The sequence below is a fragment of the Polyodon spathula genome, chromosome 33, assembly GCF_017654505.1.
Source record: "Polyodon spathula isolate WHYD16114869_AA chromosome 33, ASM1765450v1, whole genome shotgun sequence".
NCBI classification, from domain to species: Eukaryota; Metazoa; Chordata; class Actinopteri; order Acipenseriformes; family Polyodontidae; genus Polyodon; species Polyodon spathula.
In genome coordinates this window covers 5127052-5145520 of record NC_054566.1, presented here as the reverse complement: position 1 = coordinate 5145520, position 18469 = coordinate 5127052, and the positions used below count along the sequence as shown (strand labels likewise).

Below are 18469 nucleotides of genomic sequence, written 5' to 3'. Positions count from 1 at the left end.
CTTAAAGGACTTAAACAAAACGTAATCACAATCCAGCTGGAGAGGTGAATAAATGATTTGACCTCACAAAGTCAGTTTGTAAATGGGGTAAATGTTGCGAAGAAATGAAGTGAGCCTGTAACATAAACTTCTGGGAAATGTAGCTGTATTGGGTTGACCTGGCAAGGCTACTGCCACTAACTAAAGGGGCAGGTGAATGGATCGGTTCCCTTACGTATGTAGCAATCGGAGTGCTATTAAGCAATCACAAACACATATAAGGAGCATCCTCTGGCAGAGTCAAAACGTGCAGTCACAAGAGCAAGCAAGAGCAAGCCTGGCTGCATTCAGTTCAACATGTGTGCAAGAGCTGGGGAGATTTATAGTACATGCATCCAATAAACTAAGAGAACGCAGAGGAGTATAGTCAATTAACAATTGATTACGTGTAATTCAGTCTGGGTAATTATTACTGTATCACTGTTTCACATTTAATTATCTGGTAATTCCTGTTCCTTATCATTGGATAAAGCCTTCTTACAAAATCTTACAAAACTAGAAATAACCCACTTGAGTACCTTTTTGGATTTTTCTTTATTTCAATGTTGTAAGTTCTATCTGTGTTTTTCTACTTTTATAAAAAAAAAAAAAAAAAGCTAGACAGATTAGATTTAAAGGCTTTGTGAACCCTCCCCCCCACCCCCCCACACACATCCGTGAACTGTTTTTGTGTTTGTAACTGCTAATTGCTACACATGTCCTGTCTCAGCTTTGTGTCTGTGGAACTGAGTGGAACGGCCTGCTGAGCAATCACACTGCTGAATAGATCAGAAAGCTGTGCTTGAGAAGTGGCCCTCCCAAGGCTTCCCTAAGAAGACTTAGAAGTAATGGAGTTTTATTACTGTGACCCAGCCAGAACCTCTGGCTCCTCTCCTAATGGAATGCATCAGAATCACTTGTCTTGTCTTGAAACACTGCAACAGACAGTATATGTTTGTAGAAGTCAGGTATGCAAGTTAAGGTTCAGATATATTCAGCTCCTCAGTTTGTCCACATGGTTTTAACAGAGGGTAGTAATAAAGCAACACTGAGGGAAAACTCGTCAATATTTCAGAATCAAAAGTCCCGGCTTTTAGTGAAAGATAATGCAGACAGTGCTCCCTGGCTTTTATTAATTTTAACATTAAGCTGTCAAATGTGTTTCAGTAATTAAGCAACACTCATTAAGCAGAACTCCCGTATATATATGTAAGGAAACATTACCTTTCATCACTCATGCTGCCACACTGTGGCCTCCAGGTCTACTGTTTCTAAAGTTTGGGAACGAGGTCTGTGGAAAGCGACCAGTCTGATTTCTGTGGAGCAAGTGGATGAGGAGGTTGTACCTTTGTTATTGTTTTGAAGCAGCTGAAGCCCTCGTCAGTATTCTGACTATATAGATATCTCTCTGTTTCCATACATGTCCATACTGTAAGAGCAACTTGGCACACAGAAACAGCAGAGGATGGTATGGAATGGTGGCCACCTTGCGTCAATAGTGATTTCGTAGTAGATTGAATAAAATGTGTTGCATGTATAGACATGGACTCTATGACACAAGCTGGCAATTATAAAACACAAAGAAAGCTGAGCTACTTCCCAGAGCCCATTGTGAGGTGCATAGAGCACAATGCAGTGAATGGAGCACACGGTTCCCACTAACACTTCTAAAAAGCCCTTCATTGGAACTCATTTGACAGTAGTCTAGATGTTGATGTAGACATTTCTTATTATTCTAAATGAGAACCACAAAATGTTGAACTCAGTGACTCGATTCATTGAAATGTTTTGTGTTTACCAGGGCAGTCCCTTAATCACTTCAATTAGATACATCATAGAGATTACAAGGGTGTTAACCGTGGTTTTAAAACCTGTTTTCTCGTCTGTCTTTTTTGCTGTAGTGATGTTATCACTGAACTCCCCTTTTTCGTCTGTTGTCTGCTAGTATTGTATTCTTCAGTTTGAAATAAGCAGCTATTTTAAAGACAGCACTAATAATTTTGTGTTGTCATTCAGACTCCAGTGGTCTCGCTGCAATCTGCCCCACAGGAGAGTTACCAGCATGCTGCAACGGCCTAGGGCTATTGGAAATATCAGTTCAGAACAGAAGAGCGAGCCAGTGCTATCAAGTGATCTGCCACTTTCATTTAATGTTCAGATACATCCAGCTCTTCAGTTTGCCCACATGGTTTCAACAGAGGGTAGTAATAAAGTTGTCAAGTGATCTGCCTCTTGATTTAAACTGCTTTTCAGTAGATGGTAGTGGTGCTAGAACTGAAGAGCTCAGTATTTTAGTTATTGAAATCAGACTGTTAAGTCTAGTAAGTATGATTGCAAACTGTATAAAAAGGTAAAGGAACAGTGAGAAAAAATAAGAAAATGTAATTTGAAGCTACTTGAAGTACTCTTGAAAAACAATTCAGATTTGTACCTAGAAATCTTAAATCTGCATTTTTCATGGAGGTTCTAATACTATGAATTCATCAGGAATGCCTTTAAAAAATGTTCTTGGTTTTCCAGTTGCATTCATTATTCTTGTGAGGCCACTGAATGCCAAGAGCCGCTCATCAGAAATGCAGATCTGGACTGTGTGAGCCGGGACTTCTTCAACGGTGACCAGTGCACCCTGACCTGCCACCGAGGCTACGTGCTGCAGCTGAACCGGGACGATGACATCATAAAGAGCCAGGTACGTGCCCTGTCTGCCCAGAGATCACTGCATCCATCTGCTGCCTTGATGAGCTTGGATTCACACACACACACACACACACACACACTCTCTCTCACACACACACAGACTAGCTTATGAAAACAGCAGTTAAGTTTTTTTTTTTTTTTTTATTGTTCTCCAGGGTTACGTTTACTAAGCAGTAAGGAAATAAATTAATGTTAACAGTAAATGGGGTGATCTGACGCATTAGCTTTGGTTTTTACTTGTTTTATGTAATTTTGGTAATCTGTTTCCTGGTGTGTTTGAAGGAAGAAATCGTGGGAATGTCTTTATCCCACAACACGTGTGTGTGTGTGTGTGTGTGTGTGTGTGTGTGTGTGTGTGTTAATGTGCATGTGTGTGTGTGCATGCGTGTGTGTGTTTTTGTGTGTGTGCGTGTTGTTATAATAATACAGCCCCACCTAAGTGACTTTAAAAAGCAGTTATTGTGGAAAATTTGCAGTGGTTCATGACTATTTCATGTAATAGATTTCAATTTTAAATGCAGATGGGTTTTCCAGGCAGCGCTTGGTGTCGAGATGATTTTTTATATAAATGTATTCAAACATGCTAATCATGCATGATAAAAAAAATAGTATTGTATAGATAGTCAATTTGAATGAAGCCTATAGTTTCAAGCCAATTGTAAATAAAATGACACCACTAGATTCACAGCTAAAGTAAAAACCTTTCATAAATAAATAAAGAAGCTGTTGCTTAAAAAATAGCTCTTAATTATATAAAACGGTGTCTTTTTAAGGCTTGTTACAATGAAGAAATGTAGCCATTTTATAGTGTAGGGTGTTTGGCACATTTGATCTGATTTGTACAATGGCTTCTTACAGCTAAGAATATCTGTTCAGTTCATTTTTTTTCCAGAAAGGTAGGTTTGTATTTTCTATTGATTTGATAGTTGTCAGAATCTGTCAATTCTATTTGCTGCTAAATTGTTTGAAGAAGCAGTAGCACACTGTGTCCTAATTGGAATTTTAGTGATTTTTTTTCTTGTATTCTCTAAAGTAGAGCCGTCAACACTCTGCAAGATGTTATATGCACAGTTCTTGCCATACCTGTGTATATACCCTGTGCAAAATGTTATATGCACAGTTCTTGCCGTACCTGTGTATATACCCTGTCCAAGATGTTATATGCACAGTTCTTGCCGTACCTGTGTATATACTCTGCCCAAGATGTTATATGCACAGTTCTTGCCGTATCTGTGTATATACCCTGTCCAAGATGTTATATGCACAGTTCTTGCCGTACCTGTGTATATACTCTGCCCAAGATGTTATATGCACAGTTCTTGCCGTACCTGTGTATATACCCTGTGCAAGATGTTATATGCAGTATGGTTCTGAACTTGCAGTAAAGACTACACAGCTGTGTGTGTAATAGATATAAACAAAAATGTGCTAATGAGTGACAAACCACTGCATGGAATATAGTGATTGGAACCTAAAGACAGTGCTGACTTGATTATATCCGAACTGGAGCAAACCGCATCTGCCTGGAAACCGTCAGGAGATGTCAATCTCTTACCTGATACTAATAGACCTCAGGGAGGCCCTCACTGTGACTGCAGCGCCAGAGATAGGAGGAGAGCTTGAGGATGGTTAGGGATGGGGGTTCAGGGAGGCCAGTGTCTAGCCAGCGTCCAGCCAGCATCCAGCCTGTTGCGATTCTACCTAGATCGATTGGCAGGACAGTCAAACTGAATCTTCCATAGAGGAGATAAGGGGTGGCTTGTGTCCCGTGGATTTTTACACCAATTCGATAGCAGTTAGAGACCCAACCACAGAAGCAGCTTTATACGGAAATTGTTGTTTCATTTCATCTACAGTACTGATAGTGACACTGCCTGCTAAAATTCAGGCAATTTATATTTTATCTGTATACGCCCATTCAGAATATTTACTTGTTTTTAACTTCTAACATGAGCTAGGATTCAGAACCAATATTACTTGTTTGAATACTGTTTCTGATTTACTGAATACAGAAATAACAGGAGGTACCTTATTTTACAAGTAATGAGACGCAGATACCCATTCGCTTTCTGCCAACCCCACCAGTGCACCAGACCAGAGGGGACCAGCGAGAGCCGAGGGTTAAGCGATGGATGGCATTGTACAGAATGCACATGATTGTGTGAACCAGACATTCAAGTGTTAAGCCTGTATGGTCCAGTAAGGTATGCCACTGACAGCTCCGTGCCAAAACATTCTTCACTGAAAGCCAGTCTGCTGAACCATCATGAATTATGTGCCCTCCCAATAATCCCTTGCCATAGCATTTTAGCTAATGTTAAATAAATGTCTGGCTAATCAATATATAAGAGCAAATGTAAGGTGAAACAGCACCATTAAGCTTACATTCTGCTCAAACATAAGTCTACTAGGGCCCAATTAAATTAGCTTATAGCTAGGAAAAAAGGGGGTTTTAGAAAAATAAACATACAATGGCTATAACAGATGCAGATCATGTGGACCCTCTCTGGTTGGTTTATGCGTGAATTAAAAAATATGTATTTTAATACACAGGTACAGCCCAAATCCAGCCCAACCCTGTAAATATTAAGGTGCATCTTGCTCTACTGTGCATTACTGTATACTGCTAATTGCACAATATACAGTTATATCTACAGCCAGTAGAAATGTTACTGAATTGAATTTGACTTGCTGTGTGTCATGTATCAGTTCCATACCCACTGGCTCCTCCTCCTTTAACTGAAGTAGGCTAATGAACCCTTTGCATATAACAGTGCATGAGAAACCACAGCCCTTACAAACATAGAAAAAGTGGCCTAATGTAGAAATGGAATACACGGAAAAATGGGTCTCAGTGATTGCTCATTCCAACTACCACTTTGCTTGGGATTCATCAACTATGATAAAGCCTCTGACTCTGTTTACACAAGATCTATATTAAGCTCTCTGAAAAAACAAGGAATTGAGACTTGATCAGCACCATATACAAGAATGCAACGTCCACAGTAAGACTCCATAAAAACAGCAACAAAATCAAGATTAAAAAAAGGAGTTTGTCAAGGAGATACAATTTCCCCAAAGCTCTTCACAGTTATCCCAGAAGACATTTGCATAACACTGAACTGGGAAAATAAGGGGCTGAAGATCAATGGAGCCTACTTGAATCACCTACAATTTGCTGACAACATCCTCATATTTACAAAATGCCCAGGCGAATTACAAACAAGAATACAAGAACAGCACGAGGCTAGCATGAAAGCAGGTTTGAAAATGAACCTGAAGAAAACTCACGTCATGTTCAATAAACATATCACTCCACAGGCAATTGAAGTCAATGGGATCAAGCTTGAAAAAGTCAATAACTACATATACTTAGGACAGTTAGTTTCAGCAACAGAGAAACAAATGTGCGAAATCAACGGAAGAGCGAAAATGGGCTGGAGTACCTTTAGAAGATTAAGCATAGTTCTGAAAAGGAAACTACCCTTATGCCTCAAGAGGAAAGTCTTTGACCAATGTGTGCTGCCAGTGCTAACTTACAGATGTGAAACCTGGACCCTCAATGCAAAAATGACTCAAAAATGACAAATGACTCAGCGGAATATAGAAAGATTCATGCTGGGAATAACAAGAGGAGATAAGAAAAGGAAGGAATGGATAAGAACGCAAACAAAAGTACAAGTGAAAGAACTGAAATGGCAGTGGGCCAGACATACAGCAAGAAGAATAGACCATCGCTGACCAAGGAGACACTACGTTGGATCCCAAAAGAGATAAAGCTACCAAGAAGAAGACCTCCAGGGAGATGGCAAGATGAAATTAGGAAAGACGCCAGAGCAATGTGGATGATGGACGCAGCAGACAGGCTTTTGTGGAAGAAACTTGGGGAGGCCTTCATCCAGCAGTGGATTGAAAAAGGCTGAAGATGATGATGATGATGAGGGATATATAGTACTGTGCAAAAGTTTTAGGCAGGTGTGAAAAATGCTGTAATGTAAGAATGCTTTCAAAAATAGACATGTTAATAGATTATATTTATCAATTAACAAAATGCAAAGTGAGTGAACAGAAGAAAAATCTAAATCAAATCCATATTTGATGTGACCACCCACAGCATCAGTTCTTCTAGGTACACTTTCACAAAGTCAGGGATTTTGTAGGCATATAGTCAGGTGTATGATTAAACAATTATAACAAACAGGTGCTAATGATCATCAATTCAATATGTAGGTTGAAACACAATCATTAACTGAAACAGAAACATGTGTGCAGGAGGAATAAAACTGGGTGAGGAACAGCCAAACTCAGCTAACAAGGTGAGGTTGCTGAAGACAGTTTACTGTCAAAAGTCATACACCATGGCAAGACTGAGCACAGCAACAAGACACAAGGTAGTTATACTGCATCAGCAAGGTCTCTCCCAGGCAGAAATTTCAAGGCAGACAGGGGTTTCCAGATTTGCTGTCCAAGCTCTTTTGAAGAAGCACAAAGAAAGCCAATGTTGAGGACCATAGACGCAGTGTTCGGCCAAGGAAACTTACTGCAGCAGATGAAAGACACATCATGCTTACTTCCCTTCGCAATCGGAAGATATCCAGCAATGCCATCAGCTCACAATTGGCAGAAAACAGTGGGACCCTGGTACACCCATCTACTGTCCAGAGAACTCTGGTCAGAAGTGGCCTTCATGGAAGACTTGGAGCCAAAAAGCCATACCTCCGATGTGGAAACAAGGCCAAGCGACTCAACTATGCACGAAAACACAGGAACTGGGGTGCAGAAAAATGGCAGCAGGTGCCCTGGACTGATGAGTCAAAATTTGAAATATCTGGCTGTAGCAGAAGGCAGTTTGTTCGCCGAAGGGCTGGAGAGCGGTACACGAATGAGTGTCTGCAGGCAACAGTGAAGCATGGTGGAGGTTCCTTGCAAGTTTGGGGCTGCATTTTTGCAAATGGAGTTGGGGATTTGGTCAGAATTAATGCTCTTCTCTATGCTGAGAAGTACAGGCAGATACTTATCCATTATGCAATTATGCCTAAATCCACAGAAGAACTGTGGTTAGTTCTCCAAGATGTTTGGGACAACCTACCTGCCGAGTTCCTTCAAAAACTGTGTGCAAGTGTACCTAGAAGAATTGATGCTGTTTTGAAGGCAAAGGGTGGTGACACCAAATATGGATTTGATTTAGATTTTTCTTCTGTTCACTCACTTTGCATTTAGTTAATTGATAAATATAATCTATTAACATGTCTATTTTTGAAAGCATTCTTACTTTACAGCATTTTTTCACACCTGCCTAAAACTTTTGCACAGTACTGTATATATATATATTATATATATATATATATATATATATATATATATATATATATATATATATAAAATATATATATATATATGCAGTGCCTATAGTACGTATTCACCCCCCTTGGATGTTTTCACAGTTTGTTGTGTTACAACCTGAGATCTTGATGCATTTAAATTGATTTTTTTTCCCTTTGATTTTCACAACCTACTCAACACATTGAAGAGGCAAGATCATTTTTATTGTGAAACAACAGTTAATGAAAAATAAAAAAAAAACCCTCAAATGTCTTGGTTATATAAGTATTCACCCCCCTGAGTCAATACTTGGTAGAGCCACCTTTGGCAGCAATTATAGCTGTGAATATAATACTATTGTTTCTTTATAAATATATGGCATGCGCATGCAGGCCTTTTGTTAAGTATGTCCAATCTGCAGCATTGGATATTAAAAAAATGGAAGTTCTATTTCTATGTTTATTTGCTTCACAGATATAGTCACTCCATATAGGTAGGTACCTGATTTTTTCTTTGAATTTGAATCTATGATTATGTTAGTTTTTATACAGCTCATGATCATATTACACAGTATTACGGGGTTGGCTTGTTTTTGCCAAGGTCTTGCCGGGAAAAACTAGAGGCATCTGTGTTGAATTACAGGCACAGTAGCCGGTGGTCATTAAAAAGCAGTTGAAGTGGAACATGCAGTTGTACATTTTTAGAAGGAAACTACTTGCACGCAGTGTCTCCCCAATAACTGCCCGTCCAGTAGGGACACTAGGAATGTGTTCAGGGGCTGCCTCCTCACATGGGTGGGGGGTGGTATCCAGACTTCCCCACAGGGGTGGGAGGGGTGAAGAAACAGCAAACACGCCCTTGTAGGCTGTCGACAGCTCTGTTTGCGGGCTGTGGTCTTCTTCAGTTCCTTCTACAACAATGGGCTGCTGTATCAATAGGCCTAACTGTACAGATGCAGGTGGACTTAGTTTTGACTGGCGATGAGGAACACAGATGACATTTGACTTCTGATCTTCAGTATCTTTAAGCCATTACTGATTACAAAGCAGACAACCTTTGTTGTGTATCTGAAAACAACACTGCAAACCATAGTTGTGAGCCGTGGTCATTCAATGTAATGATCATGTATCAGTATTGGTACGAGATATGTGGGGAGCCCACCAGCCCACATAAAAAGCCATTAGAAAAGGAGATTGCCCTTTCACCTGATGGTCTTTTACAAGAGCTGCAGCATTCACATCTCTTACAGTGCAGCATGAAACCTTTTTCTAAACATTTTGAAAGATATTTTCAAACCCTGTTTGTGTAACACTACAATACACAGTGCTGGTCACCCAAGCTACACATGTCTTTCTGTAAGCTTGCATACACGTGCATGACTTTCAGTGTACTTTTAGTTTTTCTGTATCTTTATTCAGTCTGTTTAAAGCCGGATTGGAAGTGACAGCACCTATATTAATACGTTTATCTTGTTAAAAAGGGACACGACAAAATCAAAGCTATTGAAACGGACTGATGTTCACAGACAGTCCAGATAAAAATCTGAATTTAGTGCCATAATTGCCTTCAATGAGCGTAATCCTCTCACAGATCTGACTGGAGTTTAAGAGGATGGTTCGGTGCAGTCTTACCAGCTGGGAATCAGCAGCTCACATGTTGACCCTCTGACATGTTAATAAAACACAATGGAATGCATTCATTGAAGCTTTTGCGTGCGCTAATGTTAAAAGGTGAGAGTGTCATGTCTGCCTGCTTAACAGGAAATGCTGTAAATCAGTCTGCTGACTTCATCCGATCCTTTAATCAGCTGCTGGTCTTTTCCAACGTGTTTTTCTTTTTTTTTTTTCTCCCCTTAGAAATATAAATGCTGAAATTACAACCTGTTTTAAATGAATATTTACCACAGTCTCCTAGCAGTGGTACTACATGTACAATGGTTCAGTGCGCTGCAGTGGTAGAATTCATGACAGAATGGTACAGCAGTGGACATATATATCAGCCTACCCACGGTATCACATAGCTTACTGCTTTGTGATTACTATTCAATAGTTGTGCAATATTTTGGAATTGCTGATACCACTGAGTTCTGCAAATGGTTTCTTAGGTTGTATTGTTATATTGTTATATTGTAATGGTGTTTTTTCTTGAAATGGAGGTGGAAAAACTCACAGTCTCAATTGAGCGCTATTGAATAATAGACAACCCTGAGAGATAGTAAAGGGCTCAGAGCACTGAGGTTGATGAGGTACTTCATGACTGAGATGAGAAACTGATTTGAGATGCATTCTAACTGTGTACTGGACCTGATGTTGTCAGAAAAATAAAGGTGAATTATTTGGATACATTTGGGGAAATGAATATACCACATATATATTTTTTCAATCAAAATATAGATTAAAACAACATGGCTTTTTTTGTTTATTTTTTTCTTTGGAAATGTTGGCATAGCCAAAATTCGTATGAATGCGCCACACTGCATTTAACATCAAAATACTGTAAACTGGACAGGTGCACTCATTGAAAGAAAAAGCATGCTGTTCTGCTATTTCCATTTGTACTGTAATAATATATCAATATGATGACACACTTGACTTCTGCACAAGCTATTTTACTTTTTTCTTCTTTACTGGCAAAGCAGAAATCGGGGTTCTTTTGATGTTCAATAGAGAAAGGGGGAAACAGCCCTCCAGGTTGCTTTTCTAGTGCTTGACTGAGGGAACCTCCAGCGACTTTGCCACAGACAAACAAAACACTCTCCTAAGGTTTGAAACTCCAGCAATTCGGCAGTAATTGCTTCAATTCTTGTGCGTCTCCCCGCCTTCTGCAGTCTCGAGAGAATGAGAGAGAGATGTTTGTTTCAGGATACAGCTGTAGTAATCTCTTGTGTATACACCTAAATGGCAAAAGTTGGTACACTATATATACAACAAATAGAGACTCCAAACAAGCCGACCAGCAACCTCAGTCTGTCGGAGGGGCTTTTCAACTTATTTGGGCTTTTATTTGCATTCCCAGGTTATACTTTTTAAAAACCTTCCTGGACTACAGAAAGTGATTGAAGTTAAAGAACTATTACACAGTCGTTTGTAATTAGAGTAAACTATTGTTATAACAAACAAGAGACAGTTTAATCTATTGTTTAAACACCCCAGAGCTCTGTAATTTACTGTAACTGTGGCCAAATCCTTTTTCAAAGTAATTACAGGGTAGCTTTACTTTTTAATAGCTGCTATTTTCAGTTATGCACAGAAATATTGGTATTATAACCTGCCACATTGCACATGACTGCATCAAAAACTATTGTATTGTATGAGTACCAGTACAAGGGCAACCCATAAATATAATAATAATAATAATATAATAATAATAATAATAATAATAATAATAATAATAATAAATAGCTTTGCAGCAGGTACACTGTATTAAATACCCAAACACTGATAGGCATGTAGCTGGAAGGTAGTTCCTTTTGGGCATTGGGGCTGTTGAAGGAATGTACAGGGCTGTGTGATACAGTTTGCATTTTGAGTATAGATTTTAAATACGGTGGGATAAAACTGTGTACGGGAAAGAAGCCAATACAGAATAATGTAAGTATTAAAAAGGAAGAAGAATGTATTAGTTGTATTTAGTCTTTGTAAATTGCAGGATGTTTAGTAGTTTTGGCCCCGTGTTTGCAGAATCCAATAATGTACAAGTTACTGTAAAGAAGCAGCAGCTTTTCAACTAAGAGAAAGAGACAAGTGGCTTGCTGGTTAATGTGTGATGAAGGTTTTCAGAGTGCACGGTAGCGTCATGAGATGGGTTAATGTGTGATGAAGGTTTTCAGAGTGCACAGTAGCAGCATGACATGGGTTAGCCAGGGCCTTCATTCCTGTTTGGTGTTTTCCCCTCTGTAAATAGGGTGTGGTATTCCAATTAATTTCAGCAGCCCAAGGCTGGCAAAGGCAGTGGGAAAAGCGAAGTGCAGCCGGTCATAAACAGCTCCTGTCTGTGGTCAGCAAATCTTGGCTGTGTTGGGGAAAGGGTGAGGGGTGTCTGTAGAAGCACTTGGGTGCAAAACTTACAAATATCATGAAGAAGTTAACCCCATGCTTCCCAACTATTTCCAAGCTGGAGGTCGTTTTTGGTGTTTTAGGGAATTCTCAGGACCCAAAGGACCAACTAAACATTCACCTTAATCAATTGAATCATGACAGATATGCACTGTAGGATGCTGTTAGGAGGCACGTAGATTTGTGGTTTAAAAAATGTGTTTGGCTATGTGCTAAAGTGGGGAACCTTTCACTTAACCAATCAGAGGGGAGGAGATATATTAGTCTTGCAATAGCAATAGAAATGTGTCCGTTGTGCTGGAGTTTTGTCAAATGGACAATGGCGGATTCTATTTAGCCTGCTCACTGCCCACACACTGCAACTGTAAATCAAATGTGTCGGAAACACTTCTTACTCAATGGATTTTAATTTAGCGCTCTGGGCGTTAAAAGTGATCATGTGCATTCTTTGTGATAAGCACCTTAGCTACCCTTGTATTATAGCAATGCAGTACTGCCCAGTACTCATTGTCTGGATAAGGAACCTCTTGTGAGCGGTACTTAGATAGTTCTTGTCTTCAGCAATCGCCACACATTGAATTATTTCCGTCGCTGGGACTATTAGTCTCCCTTTCATTGAACATTGTATAACACACACACCTGGGGGTTTTGATGAGTAATCCTGACCTTAATGAGTTTTTTTCTGCTGGAGTTTTTCTAAAATAGTGGAATGTTTTTGTTTGTGAGAAGTTACCCTTCATACTATATAACGGATGTGGGGAGGATTAAACTGAGTGGATTCTGAGTGGCAGTCATATGAGCTTTTCTTTGTCCTATGGGGAGCATATTCCTACTGTATAAGTGCGTGGCCCTTTGCTGGAGCTGTGAAGCAGCAGTGGCTTTCAGTTTGAGTAACATAAAAGCTTCATATGGGTGTACGACCCCGAGCCCTCCAACACCACAGGCATAGATCTTTAACTTTCATTTGTAAGCAAATTGTACATTTCTTTGAAATCCCTGAAAATCCAGATTGCACGCCTCAAAGGAATCTTTTAAAAATTAGTTTCACTTGTTCCGAATACCGCAGGAATTTGGGTCCTGCATAAACAAACGCTTTGAAGTGGTCATTGAAGTTAGTTGTGCTTATTGCACTTGTTAAGATTATATTCCAAACATACACGCAGACAACAGCTGTGCATCTCATCAGCCTTTTAAACACTTTCTAATTGTTAAAGAAACACGTTACACTGTAAGGACAGTATTAGGGTTATTTCAAACCAGAGCGTCTCCCTTCTACCCTTACCGTGACCACTCTTCTAATCCACAGTGGTTCTCTGTACTGTCTATTCCAGACCTGGTGATATTGTCTAGGAATGAGAGGGTTATGCTTCTGTTTCTTTGTTTTACAGTCGGAAACCACAGTGACAATGACCTGCACAGATGGGAACTGGAATAAAGAGGTCACTTGCGAGCCTGTGGACTGTGGAATCCCAGACAAGTACCACGTTTACCCAGCTGCTTTCCACTGTCCAGAGGGGACCACGTTCGGCAAGAAGTGCTGGTTTCAATGCAAGGACCCTGCCCAGCTTCGAGGTGAGCAAAAACAAGTCCAAAATAAGGATTCCCATACAAGTAACACAGGCGACCATGAATACATCACTAAACCATTAGCACAAATAAAACTAAATTACCCACAAATCGACCCCCTCCCTAAAACAAAACAAGAAATAAAAATCATCAGTAAGAGATGATGTTGTTATAAAGGCTTTCTGTGGAGGTCTAGACTGCACTGCAATCCTCGCACACCTCTCCTTGGGACAGAAACATATAGAGTATAAACACAGACAAAGTTATGAGGCATCCACAGTATGCATGTCTAAGATCATCAGAGCGCTTACTACAGTATTTTGCTCCCCACCCACCAGTTAAAGGGCCAAAGCACTGGGATGGCTACACACAGCCTTGCAGAATGCATAGCAGCATTTTAACGGAACAGCTTGCTTTCTATCGCTCTAGTTTTTGTACAGCTTTTACTTATAGGAGATCTGTAAGCGCCTTGGTCCAGGTTTTGCCAGACTTCTCTATAGAACCTATTCAGATTAAAGAACCTGTGTTCTCTGCAATCCTTCTTAAATGAATACGTTTACAATAAGCCAAAGTGGAAAAGTTAAGGCGGCTGTAAATAATTTGTTTTCCAAACACACACCTCTGTAATTCTGCTAAGAGGCCCGTTGTTAATAACTGTAGTTATTATTCTGCTGATAACCAGTGCCATGTGTGTGGAAGTTGATCCTCTGTGGTTCTCTCTCCCATCAGGGACCAATAACACTCTGGTCTGCATGGAGGATGCACTCTGGTCTTTCCCCGAGGCACTCTGTGAGCTCATGTGCCTGGCTCCTCCCCCTGTGCCCAACGCTATCCTGCAGACCTCACGTTGCCTTGCCAACGGACACAAGGTTGGCTCCTTCTGCAAGTACAAATGCAAGCCAGGCTACCACATCCCCGGCCTCTCCAAAACATCAATAAAGTAAGTTTCTCTGTTTTGTGAATTACTAGCTAAACACTTTGTTGAATTGGTTCTCGCTGTCTAATCTCAAACCAACTCCAAACAAATTCAACGTCGTGCCCTGTTATTAACCTGCATTTTATAAAAAACAAGATTGTATTCTCTACAAGGTGTTGCTTACTAATCTCCGGGCTGTAAATGTGATGCCACATTTCCAACCAAGTTTAGACAAAAAAAATAAATAAATAACACAGTTAATTTCCTTAGTTTTCCCCCAGTAATAAAACAGTGATCAAATGTCTGCTGCTCAACAATGGCAATTCAAGGGCTACCACAACCAGTGGCTGAGACTGTGTTCATTTGGTATTTCAAAGTCTTTAGCGTTGGCCAGAACAATAAAGGTCATTGGGAGCATGTCAAATGAGCTCTTGTTAAACGAAATAGGAAGGAAAAACATCTTGAAGCCAGCACTGAAATGAGGTCCCACAGTGAACGTCTCTGGCATTATCTTACTGCAATATTGAGTTTTTTTTTGTTTGTTTTTTTTTTTTTAATAAGAAAGCTGTTCCAAAAAAACGATTTCCTAATTGGCCATTATGGAAACCCCAGCCATTAGTTCCAAACATAGAACATGAGCATGAAGGCAAGACCTTCATGTTTGCATTTAAATTGTTACAGAACATTTTGGTTTTAAGTAATACATGCTTTCATTACTTTAACTTCCTCTTTTAGTGACATTTATTGTTGTGCTGGTTTTGGCTGGAACTTTGAATACTGATTTTCATGTCGTCCTGATGGTGGGACCCTCCTTGGGACAATGACATGTACTGTAAAGCAGTTCATGCAATGCAGTAAGCAATGGCTACAGCACCCTTGCTCACATGAGCTGTATTTTAAACACATGCTATCTGGTGCTACTCTAGATTAAAGGAAGCTTTCAGTTTCTATGTCTTATTCTTGGGTGACCTGTTTGCACTTCCTGGATCATTTCAACTCGTGTGACTGGCTGAAAGCATGTCACTCAATATGGGAGGCAGCTGATTAATCATCGTGACGGGAAAGAATCCAGCAAAGGTGTGAGGGCAGGTTTTCCAGGTTACATGACCGGAACTGTGCAAGACATTCTAACAGCACGGCTTGTAATCAGAGAGTTCTTTAACCTGCTGTTGTGTAGAACCAGATCCCAAGTTTTACTAGAACTTGTGTTTCTTTCACAATTGCACGTTCGAGACCTATATTACGAATGGGTGTGCATGGAACTACTTCGTGAGAACAATATCTTTAGGTTTGCTTTGATCTCTTTTTCAGAGCCCCGTAGTTGTGAGATGTGAAAATGGTGGCATGAAACATGAAACAAGCTGCTTTGGTCAGAGTTCAACATATAAAATTATTATAGGTTTTATGGAACTGTAAAAGCCAGGTGAAAAATAATATATATATAATTATATATATATATATACTTATATATATATATATATATATATCAGAACGCAATAGCAATGCTGGCAACACAGAGGGCATTGTAGGACTGTTTGGGTAACGGGGTAATGCCCGATGTGCAGGGTCTCATTGCTTATATACTTCAATGTTACAACACAATAATTATATTTTGTATTGATTTTAACTGAATTTTTTTTTTCACCTATCTTTTGACATAAGCACTCTAAAATGAAAGTTCTATGAATATAGTCCTCCATAACAACGATCTTCTTATAAAATGAGTGTACAAAACAGCGTTTTTAAAACTCTACACTTTTATTTGAGTAAACAGAGAATAAAAGATTGTGAAAAAAATGTTGTTATTATTATTATTATTTAATGTGAAGTTATTAGAAATGCTTCATTGAAAATAAACTGAGGACAAAGGTCAGAAAAAAAAAATTGTGCAATTGTAATAATAATAATAATAATAATAATAATAATAATAATAATACATCTTTTCCTTGGTAACTGATTTGAATATTTCCAGATATCGAGCAGCGATTTACTTTAAACGCATGTTGTTAATCGCTAATGGAATGATCTTGTTTGATTTGTTTTTGTGATGCAGTTACAAAGATTCTAATGGCAGTGTAGCAGGGCAGCAGGAGAGAGCCATGCAGAATATTAAAAAGGGGCAGGGAAAAACCCTGCTTGTATATATGTTTTCTTGTTGTTGTTGATTTAGTTTTTATTTAGGGACAGGGTATTCCCCGCCCCTGTGAATATTTTGTATTTACTTTGTATTATGATTTATTTATTGTAAATATGACAGCGTAGCCAAATGTTTTGTTTTTTGTACTGTTTGGTAGTGTGCATGGGAAGCCCCATCCACTATTAAAAAAAAAAAAAGACTTGTGCAGAAGGGTGCCATTATATATATATAAAATTACACCTATTAACTTTCTCCTGGCTCTCACAGTCCCATAAAACGTATAATACACATAGACCTGTGTGCGGCAAGTAATATAAAATGGATAATATTAGGATGCATTTCTGAAAGACATTTAAAATAACTGATGATTCACCGGTTAATGTTTGCAAAGATGTGCCCTATTGGAAGAATAAACACTGGAATAAAAAATAATCAAAACAACTCAATGTGGATTATTTCTAGCACTGGGATTTTAATATACAAGCAGTGCCTATATTTCAGAAAGAGGGTAAGCAGCCGCGGACAGGCATTTTGAAATCTTGTGATCCTATCTGGCACAAACAGACAGCCGCTTTCAATAAGTCGTACAAGGCCTTTGATTTCTACTATCATCATTCGGTTGTTATGATTATTTACAGGGCGTGTGTGGAGAATGCCTCTGAACTCAAAAAGGATCCTGTTGAGATGTTTGATCGCATGTCTTGGTGATTAACATAGATTATTGATGGGGTGGTGTGTGTTTATGTTTTCAAATTGAGCTTTACTAGTGTGTCACTGGAATACAAAGGCTGCTTGCATTGTGGGAGTTCAGTACCCAGGGCAGAGGCAATTGAAATGTTCTCATTAATTAATATTGCTACAGCAGTTACATACCATTTTACCACAACAGTACTCCACATGTAATGCCACTGATGCTTAAATCAGAGGAATCCTATTGTGTGTTAAATAGGATAAGCACAGTAATGTTGTTTCCCCTGATTCCCCCCTCCCCCGCTAAGGAGGGCATTTAAAACTCAATGCACTGAGGATGGCAGCTGGCAGGAAGGAGCTTGTGTTCCGGTGACCTGTGCCCCCCCGTCTGTAGTGTTCCACGGGCTGTACCAATGCAGCAACGGCTTTAACTTCAACAGCGCCTGTCGCATCAACTGCAACGAGGGAGGGAACAAAACTGTGAGTTACCTTGTGCAACTGGACTCCTGTTCACTCACCCTGGATCAGCTGGCCACCTGTGTCTGTACTCCACAGTGAAGATACAGAGCATGAGTGATGGGAGGAATAGAGTTCAACTGCATTTCTTGAGCAAATCAGAAGAGAACATTAAATGGTAGCATTTATGTAGGGCTTCTGTTTTCTGTTTGATAGCTGTCACTCTGAGAAACGTGTTCATAGTAACATTGATTGAATTTAACTAAATGGGCTGTTAAATTGTAAGTCTTACTTTTTCGTTTCAAAGCAGAAGTGACTCCTCTCTATTATTGTAAATTCAATCAATTGTACTATTGACTAAAATCAGAAGCCCTACTTTTATCTTTCCTAGACAGTCATTCACAGTAAAGGCGACTGTTACCTTATTGCCCGTTCCCCATTAGACACATTAAACAACTCCATGATAAAGAAGTCTGTTTCCACATGTTGTTAGTTACAGAGTTGTGACCACCTCATTTATTTCATTGGATTTAATCCCAACTCTCCAGTGTGAAAGGCAGGGAAGGCCAGTAGCCTTGTGGAGTAGTCATACAAACATCAGTGTATTTACTT

General features: G+C 39.4%; 1 protein-coding gene across 1 annotated transcript in view; it reads left to right on the top strand.

Moving 5' to 3' along the window:
* Positions 1–18469, top strand: part of LOC121303550 (pappalysin-1-like) — a 202097-nt gene that overhangs the window by 143221 nt on the left and 40407 nt on the right. Inside the window, exons 14-17 of the mRNA XM_041234313.1 lie at positions 2539–2707; positions 13481–13664; positions 14388–14598; positions 17710–17881. Of these exons, the coding sequence (XP_041090247.1) occupies positions 2539–2707; positions 13481–13664; positions 14388–14598; positions 17710–17881 (736 nt within the window). The remainder of the gene's footprint in view (positions 1–2538; positions 2708–13480; positions 13665–14387; positions 14599–17709; positions 17882–18469) is intronic.